Source organism: Erpetoichthys calabaricus, chromosome 16 (assembly GCF_900747795.2).
Source record: "Erpetoichthys calabaricus chromosome 16, fErpCal1.3, whole genome shotgun sequence".
NCBI lineage: Eukaryota > Metazoa > Chordata > Cladistia > Polypteriformes > Polypteridae > Erpetoichthys > Erpetoichthys calabaricus.
This window is the reverse complement of record NC_041409.2, coordinates 22702131-22723718: the sequence shown is the minus strand read 5'-3', so window position 1 is coordinate 22723718 and position 21588 is coordinate 22702131. Positions and strand designations below refer to the sequence as shown.

The 21588-nt window shown below is 41.2% G+C and overlaps 1 protein-coding gene and 1 long non-coding RNA gene across 2 annotated transcripts in view; one reads left to right on the top strand and one right to left on the bottom strand.

Moving 5' to 3' along the window:
* LOC127526046 (serine/threonine-protein kinase pim-1-like) overlaps positions 1 to 16072 on the top strand; it is a 35699-nt gene extending 19627 nt beyond the window's left edge. The window contains exons 4-8 of the mRNA XM_051920018.1: positions 2029 to 2073; positions 7484 to 7859; positions 7950 to 8117; positions 10829 to 10965; positions 15604 to 16072. Coding sequence (XP_051775978.1) covers positions 2029 to 2073; positions 7484 to 7859; positions 7950 to 8117; positions 10829 to 10926 — 687 coding nt within the window. The 3' untranslated portion in view covers positions 10927 to 10965; positions 15604 to 16072. The remainder of the gene's footprint in view (positions 1 to 2028; positions 2074 to 7483; positions 7860 to 7949; positions 8118 to 10828; positions 10966 to 15603) is intronic.
* Positions 16073 to 19230: 3158 nt separating this feature from the next.
* LOC127526009 (uncharacterized) lies at positions 19231 to 20592 on the bottom strand. The gene is made up of 3 exons (XR_007933633.1): positions 20533 to 20592; positions 20281 to 20383; positions 19231 to 20209 (listed from the first exon to the last, which is right to left on the bottom strand). It is a non-coding gene; the product is annotated as an uncharacterized LOC127526009 (long non-coding RNA).
* Positions 20593 to 21588: the final 996 nt, after the last annotated feature.

The following is a 21588-nucleotide window of genomic DNA, read 5'->3' as shown; positions in this document are numbered from 1 at the left end:
GAGGGTCAATGGGTGGGGTTTTGCACCTCGATTTCCCACAATTCTTTGTCCTTTGTAGCTGTAAAGCCACTTTGATCGATAAAATACTTACCACTTCGACTGTGTTTAAGTCACTTGATTTTGATCTTTTCACCCCCATATTGCGAGCTTCACAATGAAACCGTCTCACAAAATCTGAAAGACCACACATAATTGTAGTTCCGAAAAAGTTCATGTGCAATTTAATTGGAATATTTAACATGACAGAAATTAGCCTTTATTACATCATAGTTTACACTAAAGTGGAAACAGGACACTTTGTATTTTTGTAGTTTTATATTGTACTGTTGGTGCTGAGAACCGTAATGGCCCTTGGGCGGAAGTTCACAATTATGAAGTGAGAAGTATTCTATCGATTGAAGTGACTCTACAGGTACAAAGGACAAAAACATTGAGGAAAATAGCCAAGCCCTGCCCACTGACCATCACTATTTGCATAATGAGAACTTGAAAATGAAAATGCAAAGTACAACATGAAAATTCAATGAGCAGCAGGTGGCGCCAGTGCTTATTTGCATTTTAATTTTCAGTTTTGCAGCTTCGTAATGGATCAGGCTGAAAATAAAATTGCAAATGGGTTTATTTCATTTTTACAGCATTCTTGCATGCAGACTTTGAAAGTGAAATTGCAAAAGAGAGATACTGCATTTTCATTTTATAATTTTGATTTTCATTTTTGCAGAAAATACCTCCCATACTAGGAAATGTAGTGCACTTGGCGAAAAGCAATAAAACACAGAACTGGCGTGCAAAATGCCCATCAACAATGCCCAGATCGCACTAAAGCCTAGTCTGCTCAGTCTACTGAGGGCAACAGAGTTAGCACTGTGAACCATTCCTTCACCAAATGTGAGACGTAATGTGTGTCCCAGTTCCCATTAGGTTGCTGACTGTCAGCTGATCTCACCTATACAGTTTGAAAGATGTTAACCAGTGGCGAGTGGATCTTCTTAGATTATGAAGATCCTCAGCCTCTCACAACCGTTGCATATGGAAAACGATGCGCTTCTTGAGCCCATAATTTTAACTTTTTGTTTACCACCCACAGTCTGTAAGATCAGAATGAACACATGAGATGATGTAAAGAACCACCACATGGTTTCACCTGAAGGATGAGAATCATTTGCAATGATAGTCAGGTGATACAATACAATAATATACTAAAGTACAATAATTATTCTTTTAAAATATCTACACTAAACTTTTCAAATGAAGAAGGCCCTAACACCATCCATTTGGAGTGAATCGTCCCATGTTTGAAACAACTCATTATCTGGTGTCATACGATAGTAAGTCAAAAATTATTCAGAGTTTGCGGTAATTTTGTTTGGGTTGGGTGCACAGTTCTTCCCTTGCACATGTGGAAATATGGCGTGCTTGTGGTAAAATTTCGACCCTGATCAGTAAGTTTCTCTTGTAGGTTTCCAGCAGTAAACATGTCCATCCAACCACACCAAAGAAGTGCAGTGTGCAGTGATCCACTCTTTATGGGCTGAAGGTGTTTCTGCACAATATGGACACGCCAAGACGGAGTGTTTACAGATGGACTGAAGAGTTCAAAAATGATTGGACAGGTGTTAAACACGATGAAGGAGCAGGACTACCTAGTCCGTGCCATGGTTCTAACAACTGACAAGGGTATCAGCCCCCTGTAAAAAAATGGATCACTGCTCACTAATCTTCTTAGGTACAGAGAGTGGAGTGGCCATGTTTACTCCTAGAAAACAGCAAAAGAAACTGACTGATTGAAGTTGAAACTTCTCGACTGTGTACAGCCAACCCGAACAAAATTATCACAAGAGTGCAGACAATTACCGACTGCACCTCGTATGTTAGTTTTATGAGGCCGTATTTTGTATAAACGAAATTCAAGTTTTTAAATGTGTTTTGTGTCTGTTTAATGCTCCATTTGACAATTTCAGATCAAGCCTTTTGCATTTTTTGTAATATAAAAAATATAATTGTAATATTGTGTTTTTTTTTAAATAGGTTGCATTAAAAGTTGTTGAAAAGAATGGTGAAACAATGATACTGGTAGGTGCACTTATACATTTTCATGTAAACAGCCTTCATTACTCTGTGAAGAAAAAATGTGGAGAGTTACTGACATCTAGGAAGAGATGCTGAAATGTTTTAAAAGTAATTATTCAGTAGTGGAGCCTCCAGAGTGAAATTAGAAGGACTGCATCCTTAAAATGCCTTTCTGGGATATTGTAGGATACAGTTGGGTGGGAGGTAGTGGCTGAGAATGGATCAGTGGACAAGAATCTGGTTTGAAAATTAATTGAAGCCGAGGTACTTTGAAGGTGTGAGGTAGCTTTGAAGCACTTTTTAAATTGTGGGGGCGGTAAACTAGAAACCAGAGAAGAGGCCTGGGTGGGCACAGCACATTCTGCTATTGTGAAGCACCTCAAACTCGGACTGCTCAGGGAAAATATCTTGTATATAATTCGCCAGTCTACTCACTCACTCATGTCTGTCCGAAGCCGAACGCGCAGTCACCTTCTGCGCAGCTGCCCGAAAAACCTTACGAGACCGACATCGCGGCAGGCGGCGGATTTACGGCCGCGAAAATTCAAAGAGAAAGGCGACTTCGATTAAAGCTCTAGAGGCCTGAAAGGCGATATCGACTACATCTCGAGGCCTAATTACACATTCATTCAATACACCTATATCAGGTTTGTGGTGCTTATACTTATTACTATTCCACTCGTGCCCGTTTCATCTACGTTGTCGAAATGGGCTCTTTGTCTAGTGTATATATAAAAAAATACTTTTTAAAAACCACACTTAAATTAAGTTAAAAAGTGTACTAAAAAGTAAAAAGTAAGCCTCTCATACATCACTCGTAAAATAAAAGGTTGGCGCTTTTGCTAAGATTTTAAGAAGTGTTTTTTGAATGTTGATTGATGAAAAGCGCCCACCTTTTATTTTATGAGTGATGTATGAGAGACTTATTTTTTACTTTTTAGTACACTTTTTAACTTAATATAAGCGTGGTTTTTAAAAAGTATTTTTTTATATCTATATTATTTTCAACTTTTTAGTCTTGGGTTTGCTTTAGTATAATTTTGTAATCAATATTTTAACACTTCCTTTAATATTTCTATCCATTACTAGTGGTGAAATCTTTAACTATTCTTCATATGAAAATTTCCTTTCTTAATTAACATGGATTAATTGATCAATTAGTGAAGCTGATTATTGATTCATGTATTGTCATCGGAAGTGAGTAAGTGTGCAAAATTTCACGTCATTTGGACAATAGGAAGCGGGTTAAATATCGATTACAAGATTTGTACCAGACAACAAACAGGTGAAGTTAAAATAAGCGTGGTAATAATAATAATAAAATATGGACAAGCGATTATCTTAATGAAATAAAAAAAAAGATACAGTCAAACATAATACGTTAAAATACAAAATTAGCACTTTTGTAGACTTTAGTATTCACCGATGTAAATCAAGAATTAAAGGAAGATTAGTCTACAATTCATACACCTTAAAGAAACCCACTTCTGTGGGTTTATACAAGTAGTTTGCTCAATATTCAATTCAATGTCGTGCAGTCAAGGACTAATCTGATTCGGTATTTGGGCAGGGAGGACTCTTCAAAGAAAGGTGTGCGAACTGGCGGAAAGTCTTAGAAATGGCAGAACATTCAGCATTGGGAAGCACCGCTGATTGACAATGGCACAGTGTTTTTTAAAGGGCAATAGAATAACATTAAGGGCTTAAAGAAATCATCCTAAAAATGTTGTGAATTTGTTTTTCCTTCAACTTATTAATTATATCTTTATCGTGTTCAGCTCTTGTTATTGTTTACTTGTAAAGACTGAGATACTGTATGTACTGAATCTTGTATATAGTGCCTTTATCTACATGTCTAGGGATGGGAATCGAAAACCGGTTCTTGTTGAGAGCCAGTTCCCACTGTTTCAATTCCATGGAATTGTTTGCCATTTTTGCAAACGATTCCCCTATCGATTCCAGTCGCCTCGAATGACGTCACCACGTTGCGTAGCGTCATTTACCCAGCAGGAAACATGGCGCCTAAGCGGCAGAAACACTCAAAAGTTTGGTTATACTTTACGAGAAAGGATGACAACAGGGCAACTTGCAATACTTGCAAAGTAGATATTTCATCAAAGGGAGGAAATACTATGAATATGCAAAAGCATTTGCTCACGCGATAACCTTAAATGAATGTCGTGTTTTTGATCCGCTCCGGACTAGTGAATCTCAACCCAGCAGCAGCGGTAACGTTTGCACGTCCTCTTCCGTTAATACGGCAGGTAACTAATCAACTAACATTGCATATTATGTTAGCGCGATTTGCCTTATTGCAAAACCTGCTATTATTGTGCATTGCATTTAGATGACCATGACGAGAGAGACAGACAGAGTCTGGCTGTCTCAGATGCTGGCAGTTCTCGCTGCAGTCTACCAGTAGCTTCTGCTTTCACAGAGGCGGGGAAAAGTAAAAATTCCTTCCTGAAAAAGCAGATATGCTTATATTTCTGCAAAAGAATTGTTAATTCTCCATAGTTGATGGTTGCAGAATTGCACAGTGCACAGTTCCATTGGACTTGAGTTGATTGTATTTGTTGCTGGCTGATGTAGTTTTATTTTTGAGTGCTCAGCTCATATATACTTTTAAAAAGGAGAGTGTAAATGTTACTGGACATTCTTGTGTAATTGCCACAGAATTATTTATGTTATACTTTGTTGTTGCTACAGAAGAATATTTATTTTATTATTATTTTACATTTACAAATTTTTTTCTGAGGACCCCGTGGCACCCCATCGAGGAGCCGTAGGCTGTGAATCTCTTAAGATCTCACTGTTGGGTTTGTAAGGTCATGCTACTCCTAAATTTCTGTCTTGTTCAAAGATAAGATATAAAACAAAGTTCTAAGCTAATCGACCTGTGTGTTCTCCTTTTTTAAAAATAAGAGTCGATAGGAGAATCGATAAAGAATCGAATTGTTAAACAGAATCGAAAATGGAATCAGAATCGTGAAAATCTTATCAATTCCCATCCCTATACATGTCTGTATCTTTTTCTTATGACTTTTTCTGCCCTGTGGTACATAAGATGACACCAAGCAGATTTGTCAAGTGCCAGTGATTGTGCTTCTGTCCAATTCATACCCAGTAGGTGAAGGTCTTCACTAATGTTTTGCGCCCAGGTTGTCCTTAGTCGGCGTGGTCGGCCTTTTCCAGGAAGGGCGCACTGCATGGCTCGTTTGGGTAATCTGCTGTTGTTCATAGGTAATAGATGTCCGAACCAAGCCAGGCGTCTTTTGTGTAGTTTGATGTGCAACTGGGCAGCTCTAGTCTGGATCATATCTGTAGTGGTCATTTGTTATAATCGTATGTGCATGATTCGGTGTAGGCAGGGTGAATCAAACCTGTCCAGTTTACTGCGTTGTGCCGTCATGAGGAACCATGTCTCAGCTCCACATAGAAGAACTGGGATATTGACACTGTTATATACTTTCATCTTGGTGTATATGGAGAGCTGCTCATTGTCCCAAATTTTCCTCAATGTGCTCATGGTAGAGGATGTCTTGCCAATGTATGTCTTGATCTCAGCCATAGTGTAAGCCAGGGGTCCTTAATCACAGTCCTGGAGGACCGCAGTGGCTGCAGGTTTTTGCTCCAACCCAATCGCTTAATAAGAAGCACTTATTGTTCAAGTAACAGTTCTGCTTCACTTTAGTTGTCTCGCTCATTAAGATTTTGAACCCTTATTGCTTATTTTAGTCTTAAACAGCTGTATTCTCAGTTTTTAATGGCTCCTAATCTTAATGCATAATTCGCCTGCCTCCTCACTCACTCACGTCCGTCCGAAGCCGAATGCACAGTCGCCTTCTGCGCAGCTGCCCGAAAAACCTTACGAGACCGACATCCAACCCCAACATCGCAGCAGGCGGCGGATTTACGGCCGCAAAAATTCAAAGAGAAAGGCGACTTCGATTAAAGCTCTAGAGGCCTGAAAGGCGATTTCGACTACAGCTCGAGGCCTAATTACGCAATGTGATTCAATTACGCATTCATTCAATACACCTATATCAGGTTTGTGGTGCTTATACTTATTATTACTATTTAATATTGTACTGGAACATTCATCATTCAATATTATACTATAGGCCTGGAAAATTCATCAACTAACAGTACAAGCCTACAGTAATGAGTAAAGCGGACTACAATCATTACAAAACAACTTCTTCGTTACTTATCATTTGTTCTTCATACACTGCTGACACAAACTCGTGCCCGTTTCATCTTACGTTGTCGAAACGGGCTCTTTGTCTAATTAGCAATAACATGCAAATGACAAAAGAGACCAGCAGTTCTCCATTTATCTTGTTACCATTGACACCTCGTGTGTATTTATCATGCATTATTGGGTTTAATTAAATACTTGGAAGGAAAGTGAAGGACTGAGAATTACTCATCCATTTGAACCTCCAAATTAATTGGATGATATCCTTAGAAAGGGGAAGAAAACTTAGGATATGAGAATGACCTGACATACAGTAGCAGTGTTAAAGCACTAACAAGCCATGAAATTAAATTATTGGCAAGAATTGCTTTCTAATTAAGCAACCGGGTTAGAACAAAAATCTGCAGCCACTGCGGCCCACCTGGACTGTGATTGAGGAGCCCTGGTGTAAGCCAAGATACAGTAAGTGAACTCTTGAACATTGTCCATGTGATTGTCGTTGATGTATAGGGAGGAGCCTGCAGTATTTCGTTTTTTTGGTCGAGATGAGCAATCCTAGCTTCTTCCTGGTGACTGCTAAGCGATTAATCTTGTCTTGTGCCTTCAGTGTATTAGTCTCAATCACAATGATATCATCAGCAAATTCCATCGACTCCAATTGGTTGTCGTCTATCCATTGCTAGTGCTGCGCATCAACCAGTCGATGGCAAAGCTGAACAGAAGAGAGGATGACGCACATCCTTGTTTCACTCCTGTAACCATGCTGTCATGCCTTGGTCTAATTTGACGTAACATTTGCTGCTATGGTACAAGCTGGCAATCACCCAATATGAATTTGGGTGGGATGCCATAAAAGGCATATTAACTGAATGTACCATCACAAAACACTTTAGAGGGATAATAAAACTGCAATACAATATCAAATGAGACAAATAAAGAAGGTGATATTAATAATAAACAGACACATAACAAATAATAATAACATTTTCAAACCTGTATAATTCAATTCATTGTCACAGGGACTGTAGCCTACCTAAGCAGCCTCAAGTGCAATAAATCAATCCTGGACAGGGTGCCAGTAATAATAATAATAATAATAATAATAATGCCATATAATCTTGAAGAAGGACAGGTAGGATGCAAACAATCGAGTATTTCCTGAAACTGTCTTCCCCTCTTTTTGCCCGTTGCCCTTTATCTTCACTTTTTCAGCCTGATGAACCAGACCCCATCCCACTTGAAGTAGGACTGATGAAGCTCGTCTCCAGGCACCCAGCATGCCCACAAGTCATCCAGTTGCTAGACTGGTGTGAAACAGACACCCATGTGGTCCTTGTGCTGGAGAGGCCCGAGCTGTGCCAGAACCTGCACACGTTTATCAAGCAGCGGGGCAGAATCGGGGAGCCCCTCGCGCGTCACTTCTGCTATCAGCTTGTCAGAGCCCTTCAGCACTGCGAGTCTCGGGAAGTATTTCACAGAGATGTTAAGCCGTCAAACATACTGGTTCTGTTGACTACCAATGAAATAAAATTAATTGATTTTGGGTGTGGTGACCTGCATGAAGAAACTGCTTATGAAGAGTTTTGTGGTAGGATGCCATTTTTATTTTGTATAATTCTAGAATGTTGTTCTCATAGAACTAATACAACAAGACTGAAACAAATCTTTTAACGCTCAGGCACAAAAGCATATGCACCACCTGAATGCCTGAAGAATCATGGGTACTACTCCTCCCCAACAACTGTCTGGACCTTGGGTTTGACTCTTGCCTTCATTGTGAGTGGCCACTTGCCCTTCGAGCCAGGAAAGAACGAATGTATTTTCATTCCCAGTCATGTTTCCCAAGGTAAGACACAAGGAAGAGATACCATTTGGAGAAAAGCGAGATGACAGAAAGAAAGCGAAAAGATTTGTGCAAGGATTGGTATGAAAAGCAGCTAGCAGTAAAGAAAATAAAGCGCTGCGGTTTGTTAAAATTGGATATTTTTGTTGAGGTTTGATGGCCTTGGGTGCAAGGTAAAATTCCAAACTGAATAGGAAGACAGTCTTTCCCACATTGGATAGCCATACTAGTTTCTTTAATCTGAGTAAAGACTAACAGCAATTTAAGAATATTGCAGTATGCAATGAACTATATAAGAAGAGGTTTTTCCTGCATTTAACGCAAATATTTGAAGTGATAACCCAAACACAAACACTTACAAAGCATACTGTAGATAGATAAGCAAATTAAAGATGAGAGTACAGTATACGTCTTGTGAATGCCGACACGGATGGACTGGCACCCTTACCGGGACAGATGTGTAATACCTTGCCACACCAGGAGGCCATATTAAATGGTTCAACTGTACAGAAATGGTTCCCAGCTGTGTGACGATGCGGGTTCGGCTCCACGCTCCCATCGGCTGTTAGGGAGCCCTTAAACCCTACACCGTCCATAATGTTACCGAGATGAGCTAGACAGTGAGGCAACAACACAGCAAGGAGATGATGAAAATGTGCAAAAGTGCTTTTATTTAAAACAATAATCACAACAAAGTGCAGTATCCAAATAGTGCAGTGATTCAGAAGTAAATAAATAATCCTTAAAAGAAATGTGGAGGTTCAAAAACAATAGAAACACAATCCTTTAAAAACGAGGTTAAAACGTTGCTGGAAGCTGTCCTTTAAAACAAATGACAAGCCTGGTGCTTCTTCTACATTAGCGTTTCACCTGCTTCTCCCGTTAGGGCCCTGCAGCAGGCGAGACGCTCTCTCTCTGCAGCTGACCTTCTCAGTACCTGCTTCTACTGTCGGTCGCCTTACCGATCCTTGGCTCCGGTCGACTCCCCCGACAGTGACTTGGGATTCCCCAATGACCAAGGCTCTCACGCTGGGGACACCACGTCCCAAGTTCCGACTCCCGCGGCCTTACGCAGAGAGTCACCCGTCTTCCAGTCACTCCTGCTCTCCGAAGTAATTTCTACGGTCGCGACCACATCTACTACTCCGCCAAGTGTCGGCCAAACACCCAGGCTGCCTGCTCAGCTGCCATGAGCCTGCTCTTGCTCGCTTGTTCTCCCGCACCGACTTCCTCTCTCACTGCTTCCTACTTCCTCCACAACATCTGTTCTCTTGTTTCTCCCTTTCTTGTTCTACCCTTAACTGTCTCAGGCTTCAACTTTATAATGGATGTGGCAGCTGTGGCAATCAACAGTTCCCGGGAACAATTATGGAGCGGACCGTCCCCCAACTGTGCACTTAGGTGAGAAACGTCTGCAGCACGAATCCACCCGGGAACCGCTTCAGCCATACTACCACGCCCCCTCGCTGCGCCGCGAGCGTGGTGATTATTTATTTAAAAGTGGCTTTTGCTAAGAGAGCTGTGGACCCACAACACCACAAGCTGTTGTCCCAATCAGGCAGAAAGAATAATGGATGGGCTGGGGGAGACTGTGTTTTGGATACAGATCATCCGATGTGATAGGTTGCAGTGCATCTCAGGTGTGATCCCAGGAGTCCATGGGACTTTGAAAGAGCAGCCCCATTGGGGTCCTTGGGAGCCTTCAGGGGCCACTGCTAGGAGAAGACCTCCCTGTTTTGGAGAACTTATGCCTGGCCTGGAAGTGTTTCCAACGTGTAGTGCTGTGACACGGGAATTACTCCCAGGGTCTGGCATAAAAAGGCGCTGTCTACCTTGGAGGAAGAGGACAAGGCTCACCTGGAGGAGAGTGAAGGAGATATATTATTAGATTGTGCTTGCAATTAATGGAGTGTTGGAAGAAGAACCTGTGAAAGGTAGTTAGTGTAATAAAATACACTATATTTGAACCCGTAACTGTGTTTTTGTACTTGCACACACACATACACACTGTATTGACATGTTGAAAACAGCCATTAGAAGACTCATTTTCCAGACTGTTTTACTGCAATCGATGATCTTGGAAAGCCAGAACCTTACCAGGCAATATGAGATGAAAGGCAAAAACCCACAGCACGTTGGGTAATAGTACATAAAAAGACAAAACTCTGAAAACAACCAAGTCACACGTCATATGCTAATACACGTCACTGGCTATGCGATGTGAAAATGTCGTAGATGGAGAAAAGCAGTGCAAATTTATAAAGAAGGGGAGACCTCCACAAAGATGGCAGCCTGAACAGGACTTGCACCTCTTACTGTATGACTGAGCCACCCTAGTAACTGGACAGTGAAGTGGTTTTTTATTTCATGGATACATAAACAGTCCCGATTTTAAGTAAAAGGGTGAATATGATGAAACAGAATGTCAAATTATACTTCTGGACATTCTGCACATGCATTATATTTGTAAGATTTTATAATTGCACCTTTTTCTTCTCTCTGGAAGCCATTTTAGTAGACAAACATATAATTAGTTGAAACAGTATCTTCAAAGGAGCTTGCAGACTTTTTGAAGCTTAGCATTTGTCGACCCTAAATAAGAGCTTGACATGTGATGACCAAGGTTTGATATGTGATGCATCTCTTCTCCTTTACAAAATATCTGTGTTGTTTTTAGTGTGTAATAGATTTTTTTCTCTGTGTGTTTCCTCCAGAGCTGCAGGATCTTCTTTGTTGGTGTCTTTGCTACGAACCGGAGGATAGACCAGGACTAGAGGAAATCCTCCTGCATCCCTGGATGAATGAAAAGTGACCTTAGGAACTTGGGACTATCATGTGATAAGAATTCCAGGTAAACTTGTGACAAATTGAAATGGCACCTTGACTGATGCCCCATCCACAAATCAATCCTACTGTAGGCCAGCAGCTGCCAAAATGTACTCTGGCCCACCTGATCCTATACCTGATAATATACACATGCAAGTGAGGAGTTCACTGTCCGCTGTACACATGCAATAATCCATCCATCCATTATCCAACCCCCTACATCCTAACTACAGGGTCACGGGGGTCTGCTGGAGCCAATCTCGGCCAACACAGGGGGCAAGGCAGGAAACAATCCCTGGGCAGGGAGCCAGCCCACCGCAGACACATGCAATAATGACCCTATAAAATGAAAACTTGCTTATTTGGCTGATGCCTTTATCCAAGGCGACTTACAAAATTTATGATACAGCTGGTTACATTTCTTTAGATAGATAGATAGATAGATAGATAGATAGATAGATAGATAGATAGATAGATAGATAGATAGATAGATAGATAGATAGATAGATAGATAGATACTTTATTAATCCCAAGGGGAAATTCACATACTCCAGCAGCAGCATACTGATAAAGAAAATATTAAATTAAAGAGTGATAACAATGCAGGTATACAGACAGACAATAACTTTGAATAATGTTAACGTTTACCCCCCCCGGGTGGAATAGAAGAGTCGCATAGTGTGGTGAGGAACGATCTCCTCAGTCTGTCAGTGGAGCAGGACGGTGACAGCAGTCTGTCGCTGAAGCTGCTCCTCTGTCTGGAGATGATCTTGTTCAGTGGATGCAGTGGATTGTCCATGATTGACAGGAGTCTGCTCAGCGTCCGTCGCTCTGCCACAGATGTCAAACTGTCCAGCTCCATGCCTACAATAGAGCCTGCCTTCCTCACCAGTTTGTCCAGGCGTGAGGCGTCCCTCTTCTTTATGCTGTCTCCCCAGCACACCACCGCGTAGAAGAGGGCGCTCCCCACAACCATCTGGTAGAACATCTGCAGCATCTTATTGCAGATGTTGAAGGACGCCAGCCTTCTAAGGAAGTATAGCCAGCTCTGTCCTTTCTTACACAGAGCATCAGTATTGGCAGTCCAGTCCAATTTATCATCCAGCTGCACTCCCAGGTATTTATAGGTCTGCACCCTCTGCACACAGTCACCTCTGATGATCATGGGGTCCATGAGGGGTCTGGGCCTCCTAAAATCCACCACCAGCTCCTTGGTTTTGCTGGTGTTCAGGTGTAGGTGGTTTGAGTCGCACCATTTAACAAAGTCCTTGATTAGATTCCTATACTCCTCCTCCTGCCCACTCCTGATGCAGCCCATGATAGCAGTGTCGTCAGCGAGCTTTTGCACGTGGCAGGACTCCGAGTTGTATTGGAAGTCTGATGTATATAGGCTGAACAGGACCGGAGAAAGTACAGTTCCCGTGCGGCTCTCCTGTGCTGCTGACCACAATGTCAGACCTGCAGTTCCCGAGACGCACATACTGAGGTCTGTCTTTAATTTGGTTTTCCAATTGGAAGTTTAGGCAGGTCATGTGACTTGCTCAGGGTCACACAGGGTCAGATCTGAACCCACAACCTCAAGGTCAGACATCCAAAGCCTTAACCACTACTCCAGACTGCCTGCCTATAAACATCTATATAGTGTCCTGCATCTAATATTATAATTAACTGATTCCATGTCTGACAATGTGCTTCTGGCTCTCAAATACTCGGACATCTTGTTGCTTGGTCAAAGCAGCAGTGGCATTATGAGATGTCAATGCTGATAGACACCATTTTTACATAAATAAATCAAAGTATGTGGTGCTACAGTGTTTGAAATTTAATTCACAGATTGAAAGAGCATCCCTTCCTCTCCTCTATCGTCATCTGTCCAGAGTTCAACACTTAATTCACAGACAGATATTGTTCGACTCTCTTTATGCAGAGGCAGCCTTAGGCGTGTGTGGGGCCTAGGACTGACCAACCCCACACGGGGCTGGTTATGTCAAATGCTGTTACCGCTATGTGTGGACTGTATAAACCTGCGCACAAATTTAATAAAAATAATGTTAACATACACCATATTTTCTTATTGCAGTATTCAGCTAAATTGTTGCAAGATAACACGCGGACTTTATCAAAATATAGCGATATATAATGTATTAAGAAGGTGCGCCATGATCTCTTTCACTCATGGCATCAACAACGATACGGCTAAACCAGTAATCAAATGTTGCTGCGCATTCCACTACCAAACACTTCCCGCCCTGTTTCAACTTGGCCTACTGTAGCAAACTGAACCAAAGACTCGACTAAGAAACGATGGGAGGCTCTCCGGACACGAATGACTCATAAGCAACAAGCCATCAATTGTTACCAAGTCAAAACAGAAGCCAATTCAGTGACTAATGGGCTATACCGATTTTAGGAAGGGATTATATTGGCGACCCTTTTCGGGCGATGAAGGTGGACTATGGAATGTTTTCAAATGCATACATGTACGGAACTTGACCTTGAAGAGGGATTTTAAAAGGGTTCCTCTTAGAAGCATCTGAAATATACATATACTGGAGAATATAACTTGACAAATCTACTCGAACGGTACACGCAGACCTCAAAAGTGGGGCCCCCTTAGGCGCGGGGTCTGGGGTAGTTGCCCCACTTGCCACCCCCAAACGCCACTCTTGGCATTTATGTGAATCAATTTCAAACCACTTTCTTTCCTGCCAGTATAAACATATTTGTGTCTTTATTTGCATTCATCATGTAATTAGCAATTTGTAAAGTTCTACCTGTGAACTTGTTACAGTACTCTGAAGCTGCACTCAGTAAAGAGCGCTATACAAAACTAAACTAAATTAAAATAAACTAAACTCTTGAAAGTGAAGTGTGTACAGGTGTATAAATCCTCATTGGCCACGTTGCAGTTTCATTAGCTGTCAGCACATGTCACTTGTATATTTTAAATCACTTTGGTAATAACTAACACAGTTCTCACTCTAATCCTAGCCTGTTCTTCATTACATGAGCTGCACTGTCACTTAATTTAAAATTTCAGTTGTGGACCTGGTAACAATGAAAGAAGCAAAAGTCTGGTGCAGCCGCTTGTGGGAAAACTGTAAGGAAAAAAAGCAAAATCCACCACCTATTACTAAAACCCTCTAATTCAGTGCAGTGGCCGTGCAGAAGGAGCCTATCCTGGCAGCATTGGGCACAACATAAAAAAGCAATCCTGATTGGAGTATCGGCCCATTCCAAACTGGAAAAAAAATAACTAATTAAAATTAGAGTTACAGTGCATTAAATGTTTCAGTAAGAGCTCACAGCTCCTCAGCACAGTCCAAACCTATTGTGATGAGCAGGAAAACGCAGGCGGGCACGCTGGGCACTGCCATTACACTATACTTGGTGATCACTGGCAATTGAAATGTGTTTTATGCATTAGGCAATCTGATTGACTTTCTGTTCAAAACAAACAGAAGTACACTTTTCAGTTGAATTGTTACATTTACAAGTAAATGTATTTAGGAATCTTTTTTTTTGTGCACTAAAATGTTTATTCAGATTTTTGATGTTAAAAAGTTATTAACATTTTATTGCCTACAAGGAAGTTTGAATTCATTTCAATGATTTTTTGGCACTCTTTATGGTTATAAGAACAGATAACTGAATACCTTTCAATATAGAATTTACGTGAACTAAATATTAATATTATTGCAAAGTTATAAATAATTATGAACTTTTTCTGCAGTAATTTAGTTTTTAAGATTGCTCTGTGACTGGGTGCCAAGCTTGAAAGAAGCAGGTGATGGCAAACAGTCACAGGCAGACATGTTCTAATACACGCTTTGTACGCCAGATTATGTATTACAAAGTGGGACACCGTCTGGGTAAGCAGTCACTAGAAGACAACTTAGGTAAGGCAAACTCTGAGCAGGTATGGCAAGGTCTCCAATAGACAAAAAGTTCCAAAACTATTAATAATAACAATAATAATACATTTTATTTATATAGCACCTTTGATCAAAAGTGGCAGAGTTTTAAAAGTACACAGAGCTAAAGTTGAAAGAGGAAAATTACAGAAAATGCAAAAGTTGACCCCAAATGGTTCTTTCAGTATTGCAGCAGTAAATGTATATTAGGGCAAAATAAGGTCAAATACTTTATTTTGTGGTTTTCAGCATTTATTGTTGACTTGATACTAAGACAAGAAACATACACAATAGACACAAATGTTTGAAACAAGACATTGTTATTTTAGTACTAGAAGCTAAACTTACACAGTCCGTTCTGTAAAATACTTTCAGGTTTAAAACATTAAAGATTTAGATGAGAAGGAGCCATTCAGCCCAATAAAACTGGTCAGTTCTGTCCACTTAATTCCTCCAAAATAATATCAAGTCGAGTTTTGAAGGTCCCTAAAGTCGTACAGTCTATGGTTGTCTGTATAAAGAGAATCTCCCTAATATTTGTGTGAAGTTGACCCCTAACCAGTTTACAACTCTGTCCCCGTGTTGATGCTGAACTCATTTTAAATTGACGGTCTGTCTCGATCCACTTGATAATTGTGAACACTCTTGTTTAGGCTCCAAATATTTTGATCATATAATGTGCCTGAAGCTTTATAGTTATAAGTACTTATTACCTGTCTCTTTTTTTTTATCCTTTTCTCTCCCTTCAGAAGCGTCCTATCAGTAACAGGGGAGTATTCTGGAATCTTCTGACTCAGCCACATTCTACTTACAGCAGTGTGTTCAGCAACACCAGTTAGTGCATCAAATGGGTGACATAAAGAAAATGGAATAACAAGACACAGAAATTGAGCCGTAATGGAAAAGGAAAGAGATGAGGTCAAATTGCTATAGAGGAGGACAAATAATGTGTTTTGAAAATGTCAGGATATTTAATGAACATGACAATAACAGGAGGAACAAGCAAACAAGTCACTGATGAAGGTTAATGGCAAGCTTATGCAGGCTGACGTTAATGGCTGAGGGAAGAGTGGAGGAGTGGTAGATCTGTAGTTTATTAGACCTAAACATAGCTTTTGAAGGGAAACATCAAGAATCCCACGATGCACTAATAGTAGAAGTAAATAAACTTTCATACAAAGTGGACAATATGGGATTACTGTAATTTAAAACACACAAGCACCAGCATACATCATGCAGTCTGTTCCAACACAATCAGTTGAAAGCTCTGCAATATTTTCTTTCTTGTTACTTGGAAGACATTTCTCACAGAACTTGGAGTCTCCCATTAGTAAAGGCAACTAGTTTAAGCTTAAGATGTTTAATCTAATGGCCACGTTTCTCCTTAATGTTTGGGTTTATGTCTGATTTCTCCACATAGATGAATGTTAATATCTCTGCAGAAATGAATCCTGTGGTTAAGAACTGTTGCAAGGAAAACATAAACAGGACTCCTTAATGTATAAATGAAGGATTCTGTGTTAGTTTTTGAGTGTCTTACAGTTGAACTTTCGTATTTGTCTATTAAATTATTTAACAAGACCATTTGTTTCGACTTTTCCTAACCATAGATGGACAACATCCTTGCCACTATGGTGACTTGTTGAAATGAGTGTGAAGAGCACAAGCACACCCCTAAATGGGTTTACACATCCAGAGGGTACAGTATCACCTAGCTGGGAAGTTAGGGACCAATGCAGGGGCTGCCCGTTTTTCCGTGGCTGTGGATATTCTTCTCTTAACCTGTAATATCTTTTCTGTCCAAAAGATGGAGTCGAGAGCCATGGTGCACTGAACGATACAGTGTATTATATTGAATCGGCACTCTTTCTGTGAAATAAAGCAAAGTGTATACATGGAAGTAACCTGCTTTGTCAGCTTTGTTGTGAGCAGGGATATAATAAAAAGTGGTTACAAAATAGTGTCCGGTACAGCAAGAATCAGTATTTTCACTGTCAACTTTAAGTCGACTATTTGTGCTCAGGCTACTGTCTGGTGATGAAACGTATCATTTGAATTCTGCATTGCTTTATTTTGTGTAACCTATGAAGTGATTACAGTACATTAGATTTTTAATGTCACATTTAAACTTTCATACAAAATCAGGTTACAAATGTTGATAGGAGAAGAGATCATTCATAATTCAATTGCTGACTGAATTTAGAAAGATATAAGAAAATTAGGAACAAGTACATTAGAGGGTCAGCTCAGGTTTGGACGGTTGGGAGACAAAGTCAGAGAGGTGAGATTGTGTTGGTTTGGACATGTGCAGAGGAGAGATGATGAGTATATTGGGAGAAGGATGTTAAAGATAGAGCTGCCAGGGAAGAGGTGAAGAGGAAGGCCTAAGAGAAGGTTTATGGATGTGGTGAGAGAGGACATGCAGGTGATGGGTGTAACAGAGCAAGATGAAGAGGACAGAAAGATATGGAAGAAGATGATCCGCTGTGGCAACCCCTAACGGGAGCATCCAAAAGAAGAAGAAGTGGCTGATGGAGAAACACTGACCAGAAAGCAGGAGACAGAGCTGGAGGTGGCAGAGTTAAAGATGCTAAGATTTGCATTGGGTGTGACGAGGATGGACAGGATCAGAAATGAGGACATTAGAGGGCCAGCTCAGGTTTTGACGGTTGGGAGACAAAGTCAGAGAGGCGAGATTGCGTTGGTTTGGACATGTGCATAGGAGAGATGCTGAGTATATTGGGAGAAGGATGTTAACGATAGAGCTGTGAGGCAAGTGGAAAAAAGGAAGGCCTAAGAGAAAGTTTATGGATGTGGTGAGAGAGGACATGCAGGTGATGGGTATGGAAGAGCAAGATAAAGAGGACAGGAGGATATGGAAGAAGATGATCCACTGTGGCAACCCCTAATGAGAGCAGCCGAAAGAAGAAGAAAATGGGGAGCAAAATATGAAAGCTTTGCTAAAATAGAGTAACAGCCAGTGCTCATAACCAGAGTATCAATTAATCTATCCATCCATCCTCTTCCGCTTATCCGAAGTCGGGTCGCTGGGGCAGCAGCCCGAGCAGAGATGCCCAGACTTCCCTCTCCCCGGCCACTTCTTCTAGCTCTTCCGGGAGAATTCCAAGGCGTTCCCAGGCCAGCCGGGAGACATAGTCCCTCCAGCGTGTCCTGGGTCTTCCCTGGGGCCTCCTCCCAGTTGGACGTGCCCGGAACACCTCACCAGGGAGGCGTCCAGGAGGCATCCTGATCAGATGCCTGAGCCACCTCATCTGACTCCTCTCGATGCGGAGGAGCAGTGGCTCTACTCTGAGCCCCTCCCGGATGACTGAGCTTCTCACCCTATCTTTAAGGGAGAGCCCAGACACCCTGCGGAGGAAACTCATTTCAGCCGCTTGTATTCGCGATCTCGTTCTTTCGGTCACTACCCATAGCTCATGACCATAGGTGAGGGTAGGAACATAGATCGACTGGTAAATTGAGAGCTTTGCCTTACGGCTCAGCTCCTTTTTCACCACGACAGACCGATGCAGAGCCCGCATTACTGCAGATGCCGCACCGATCCGCCTGTCGATCTCACGCTCCATTCTTCCCTCACTCGTGAACAAGACCCCGAGATACTTGAACTTCTCCACTTGAGGCAGGATCTCGCTCTCAACCCTGAGAGGGCATTCCACCCTTTTCCGGTTGAGGACCATGGTCTCGGATTTGGAGGTGCTGATTCCCATCCCAGCCACTTCACACTCAGCTGCAAACCGATCCAGAGAGAGCTGAAGATCACGGCCTGATGAAGCAAACAGGACAACATCATCTGCAAAAAGCAGTGACCCAATCCTGAGTCCACCAAACCGGACCCCCTCAACACCCTGGCTGCGTCTAGAAATTCTGTCCATAAAAGTTATGAACAGAATCGGTGACAAAGGGCAGCCCTGGCGGAGTCCAACTCTCACTGGAAACGGGTTTGACTTACTGCTGGCAATGTGGACCAAGCTCTGGCACCGATCGTACACGGACCGAACCGCCCTTATCAGGGGGGCCGGTACCCCATACTCCCGGAGCACCCCCCACAGGATTCCCCGATCAATTAAACCAAACACAAAACCAAAATACCAGTTGGGAAAATAAAGCAAAATAATCTTAAACTACAAATCTACACATTGAAATATGCACTGCAATAAGTCTTTTGAGTCGTTTTATTTTATCTGAAGAAATGAACATTGCATACCATCAAGTCACAGAAGAAATGACACAAATGAAAAGAAAAAAATATATATATCAGAAAGTAAAAAAAAAAGAAAGCAAAAAAACAGAAAAGTATCTGTTTTTTTGTATGACCAGGAAGTGCATGGCGTCATTCTTTATACCGTCACGACGGTGACATCGTGAACAGCACACTTCCAAGCTGGTTTTCCATAGACACATTTTTGGAAAACTGCTTAGCCCACAGAACAACAAAATGGCAACACAGAAGTTGAAAATATTTTCTATCTACAGGAAAGCATAACTAAAAATTAATATAAAAAATGAATGCATAATAAGCCCCTAGTGCTCCAATAAAATTCTCTCTAAATCTGAGAAAAACATTAACAATATAATCATTCACAACAGTATTAGAGTGCATTTAAGTTTAATCCATGACTAAACCAGAGGTTGAACCAGAGCCTAAAGAAAAATATTGTATTATACTTTGTTAATTGTAAAGATACATAACAGGGATGAGATCAAAAGTACAGAGAGGCAAGTAAATCAGAAGTTAATATTCAGAAGCACATAGAAACAGTGAAATCCAACAACAGGTAAAATTGAAATAGCCATAAACTATGAACACAAAGGCTTTTTGTAGGGGCTGTAAAGCACAAATCCTTTCTGATGACAACTGCATGAGTGTTGCTTGTGTGTGTCGTCAGATGTTGTATTAAATTTATCAAGTACTGTGTTCTTGCTATTTTATTACTGTAACAGGTCTGGGGGAGACACACATGTACCAATCTCATTGCACTGTATACACCTCCAAATAAATCTGAATTGTACAAAAAATGCACTCACTTTTGTAAGCAAATCTGTTTTTCAAAATACCAGCAATATTAATATCTTAAACAGTGGCCACTTGCCATTACACCATGTTGGCAGCAATACGAGTAAAACGTTAAATACCGTGCTGTAATTCACAGTGATAATGTAGTGTTATAGACTGATTAGACACCTTTTACTGTATGAGCGGCCTTTTTCATTTTTTTTTATTGGGATTTTCAAAGCAGTCCAAGAAATAAAAAGCAAGGTATGACGGCTACATTGCTTAAACAACATTACCATTTGCTGCCGTTTTGATATTCCATTTTACTCAATCTGCTTCTTCTTCTTTTGGCTACTCCCGTTAGGGGTTGCCACAGCGGATCATCCTTGTTGTCCGCATATTTTTTCATCACATTTCATCATAATAAGTGGAAATCAGGAAATAGCAGAAGAAAAACGTGTAAGATGTAAATATTATTTTGTTGGTTGAAAAAGGGACGTTGTATCCAAAGGTGGCTTGCCGTATTTTAATAATAATTCATTACATTTATATAGTGCTTTTCTCAGTACTCAAAGCGCTATCCGCACAGGGAGGAACCGGGAAGCAAACCCACAATCTTCCACAGTCTCCTTACTGCAAAGCAGCAGCACTACCACTGCGCCACCTGTGAGTATTTTACAGAAAACTTATGATAATTTTCTTTGTGCAAAGTTGATGTTTTCCTGCAGTTCAGGATAATATCCATCCATCCATCCATTATCCAACCCGCTGAATCTGAACACAGGGGTCTGCTGGAGCCAACACAGGGCACAAGGCAGGAACCAATCCCAGGCAGGGTGCCAACCCACCGCAGGGCACACACTAGGGCCAATTCAGAATCTCCAATCCACCTAACCTGCATGTCTTTGGACTGTGGGAGGAAACCAGAGCGCCCGGAGGAAACCCACGTAGACACGGGGAGAACATGCAAACTCCACGCAGGGAGGACCTGGGAAGTGATCCCAGGTCCCCAGGTCTCCTAACTGCGAGGCAGCAGCGCTACCCACTGCGCCATTGTGCCACCCGTTCAGGACAATATTGTATATTTAAGAAAAAGGATCACAAAAAGTATGTTGCGAGCTAGCAAAGTAATAAAGGATAACATCAGAATTATGACTGAGAAAGTGGGGGATCTACCGAGGATACGATCAAACAGACAAGAAGGGTCTATTGATATTCCAGATGCGTCTGACTGTAAAGAAACAATGAAAAGCTGAGTCAATGGTCGATTCAAAACCCGAGGCTCTGGGAGGCCTGAGATTTGTTTTATTCTCAGTTTGGCTCCATCTCTCAATACATCTTAAAATAAAGGAGCTGAATGCAGTGAATAATTTTGTGCAAATTCTTGAAAACTTCATTTGTTGAAGAGTGGCTTTCCACTCACTATCTGTGATTGTGAATGGAATACTTTTCTCACAGCAAGGTTTCCAAACTGGCATTTAAAAGCTGTAAACTACTTCAGGCAGTTAAAATAAGAAAAGACGTTTGGTGGGCTTCTGTCCAACCAACAACAAACATAAACTCTGGAATTAGAATTTAGATATATCCATTACATTAGTTAGCCATATTGTCAATCAACCAATTTCTTCAACGGAGACGCCTGAGCAGCTTGCATATCTTCATAGTTCTGCCTTTCTGGGTCTTACTACCTTCGTACCTTTCAGATGCATTGAGATCTGTT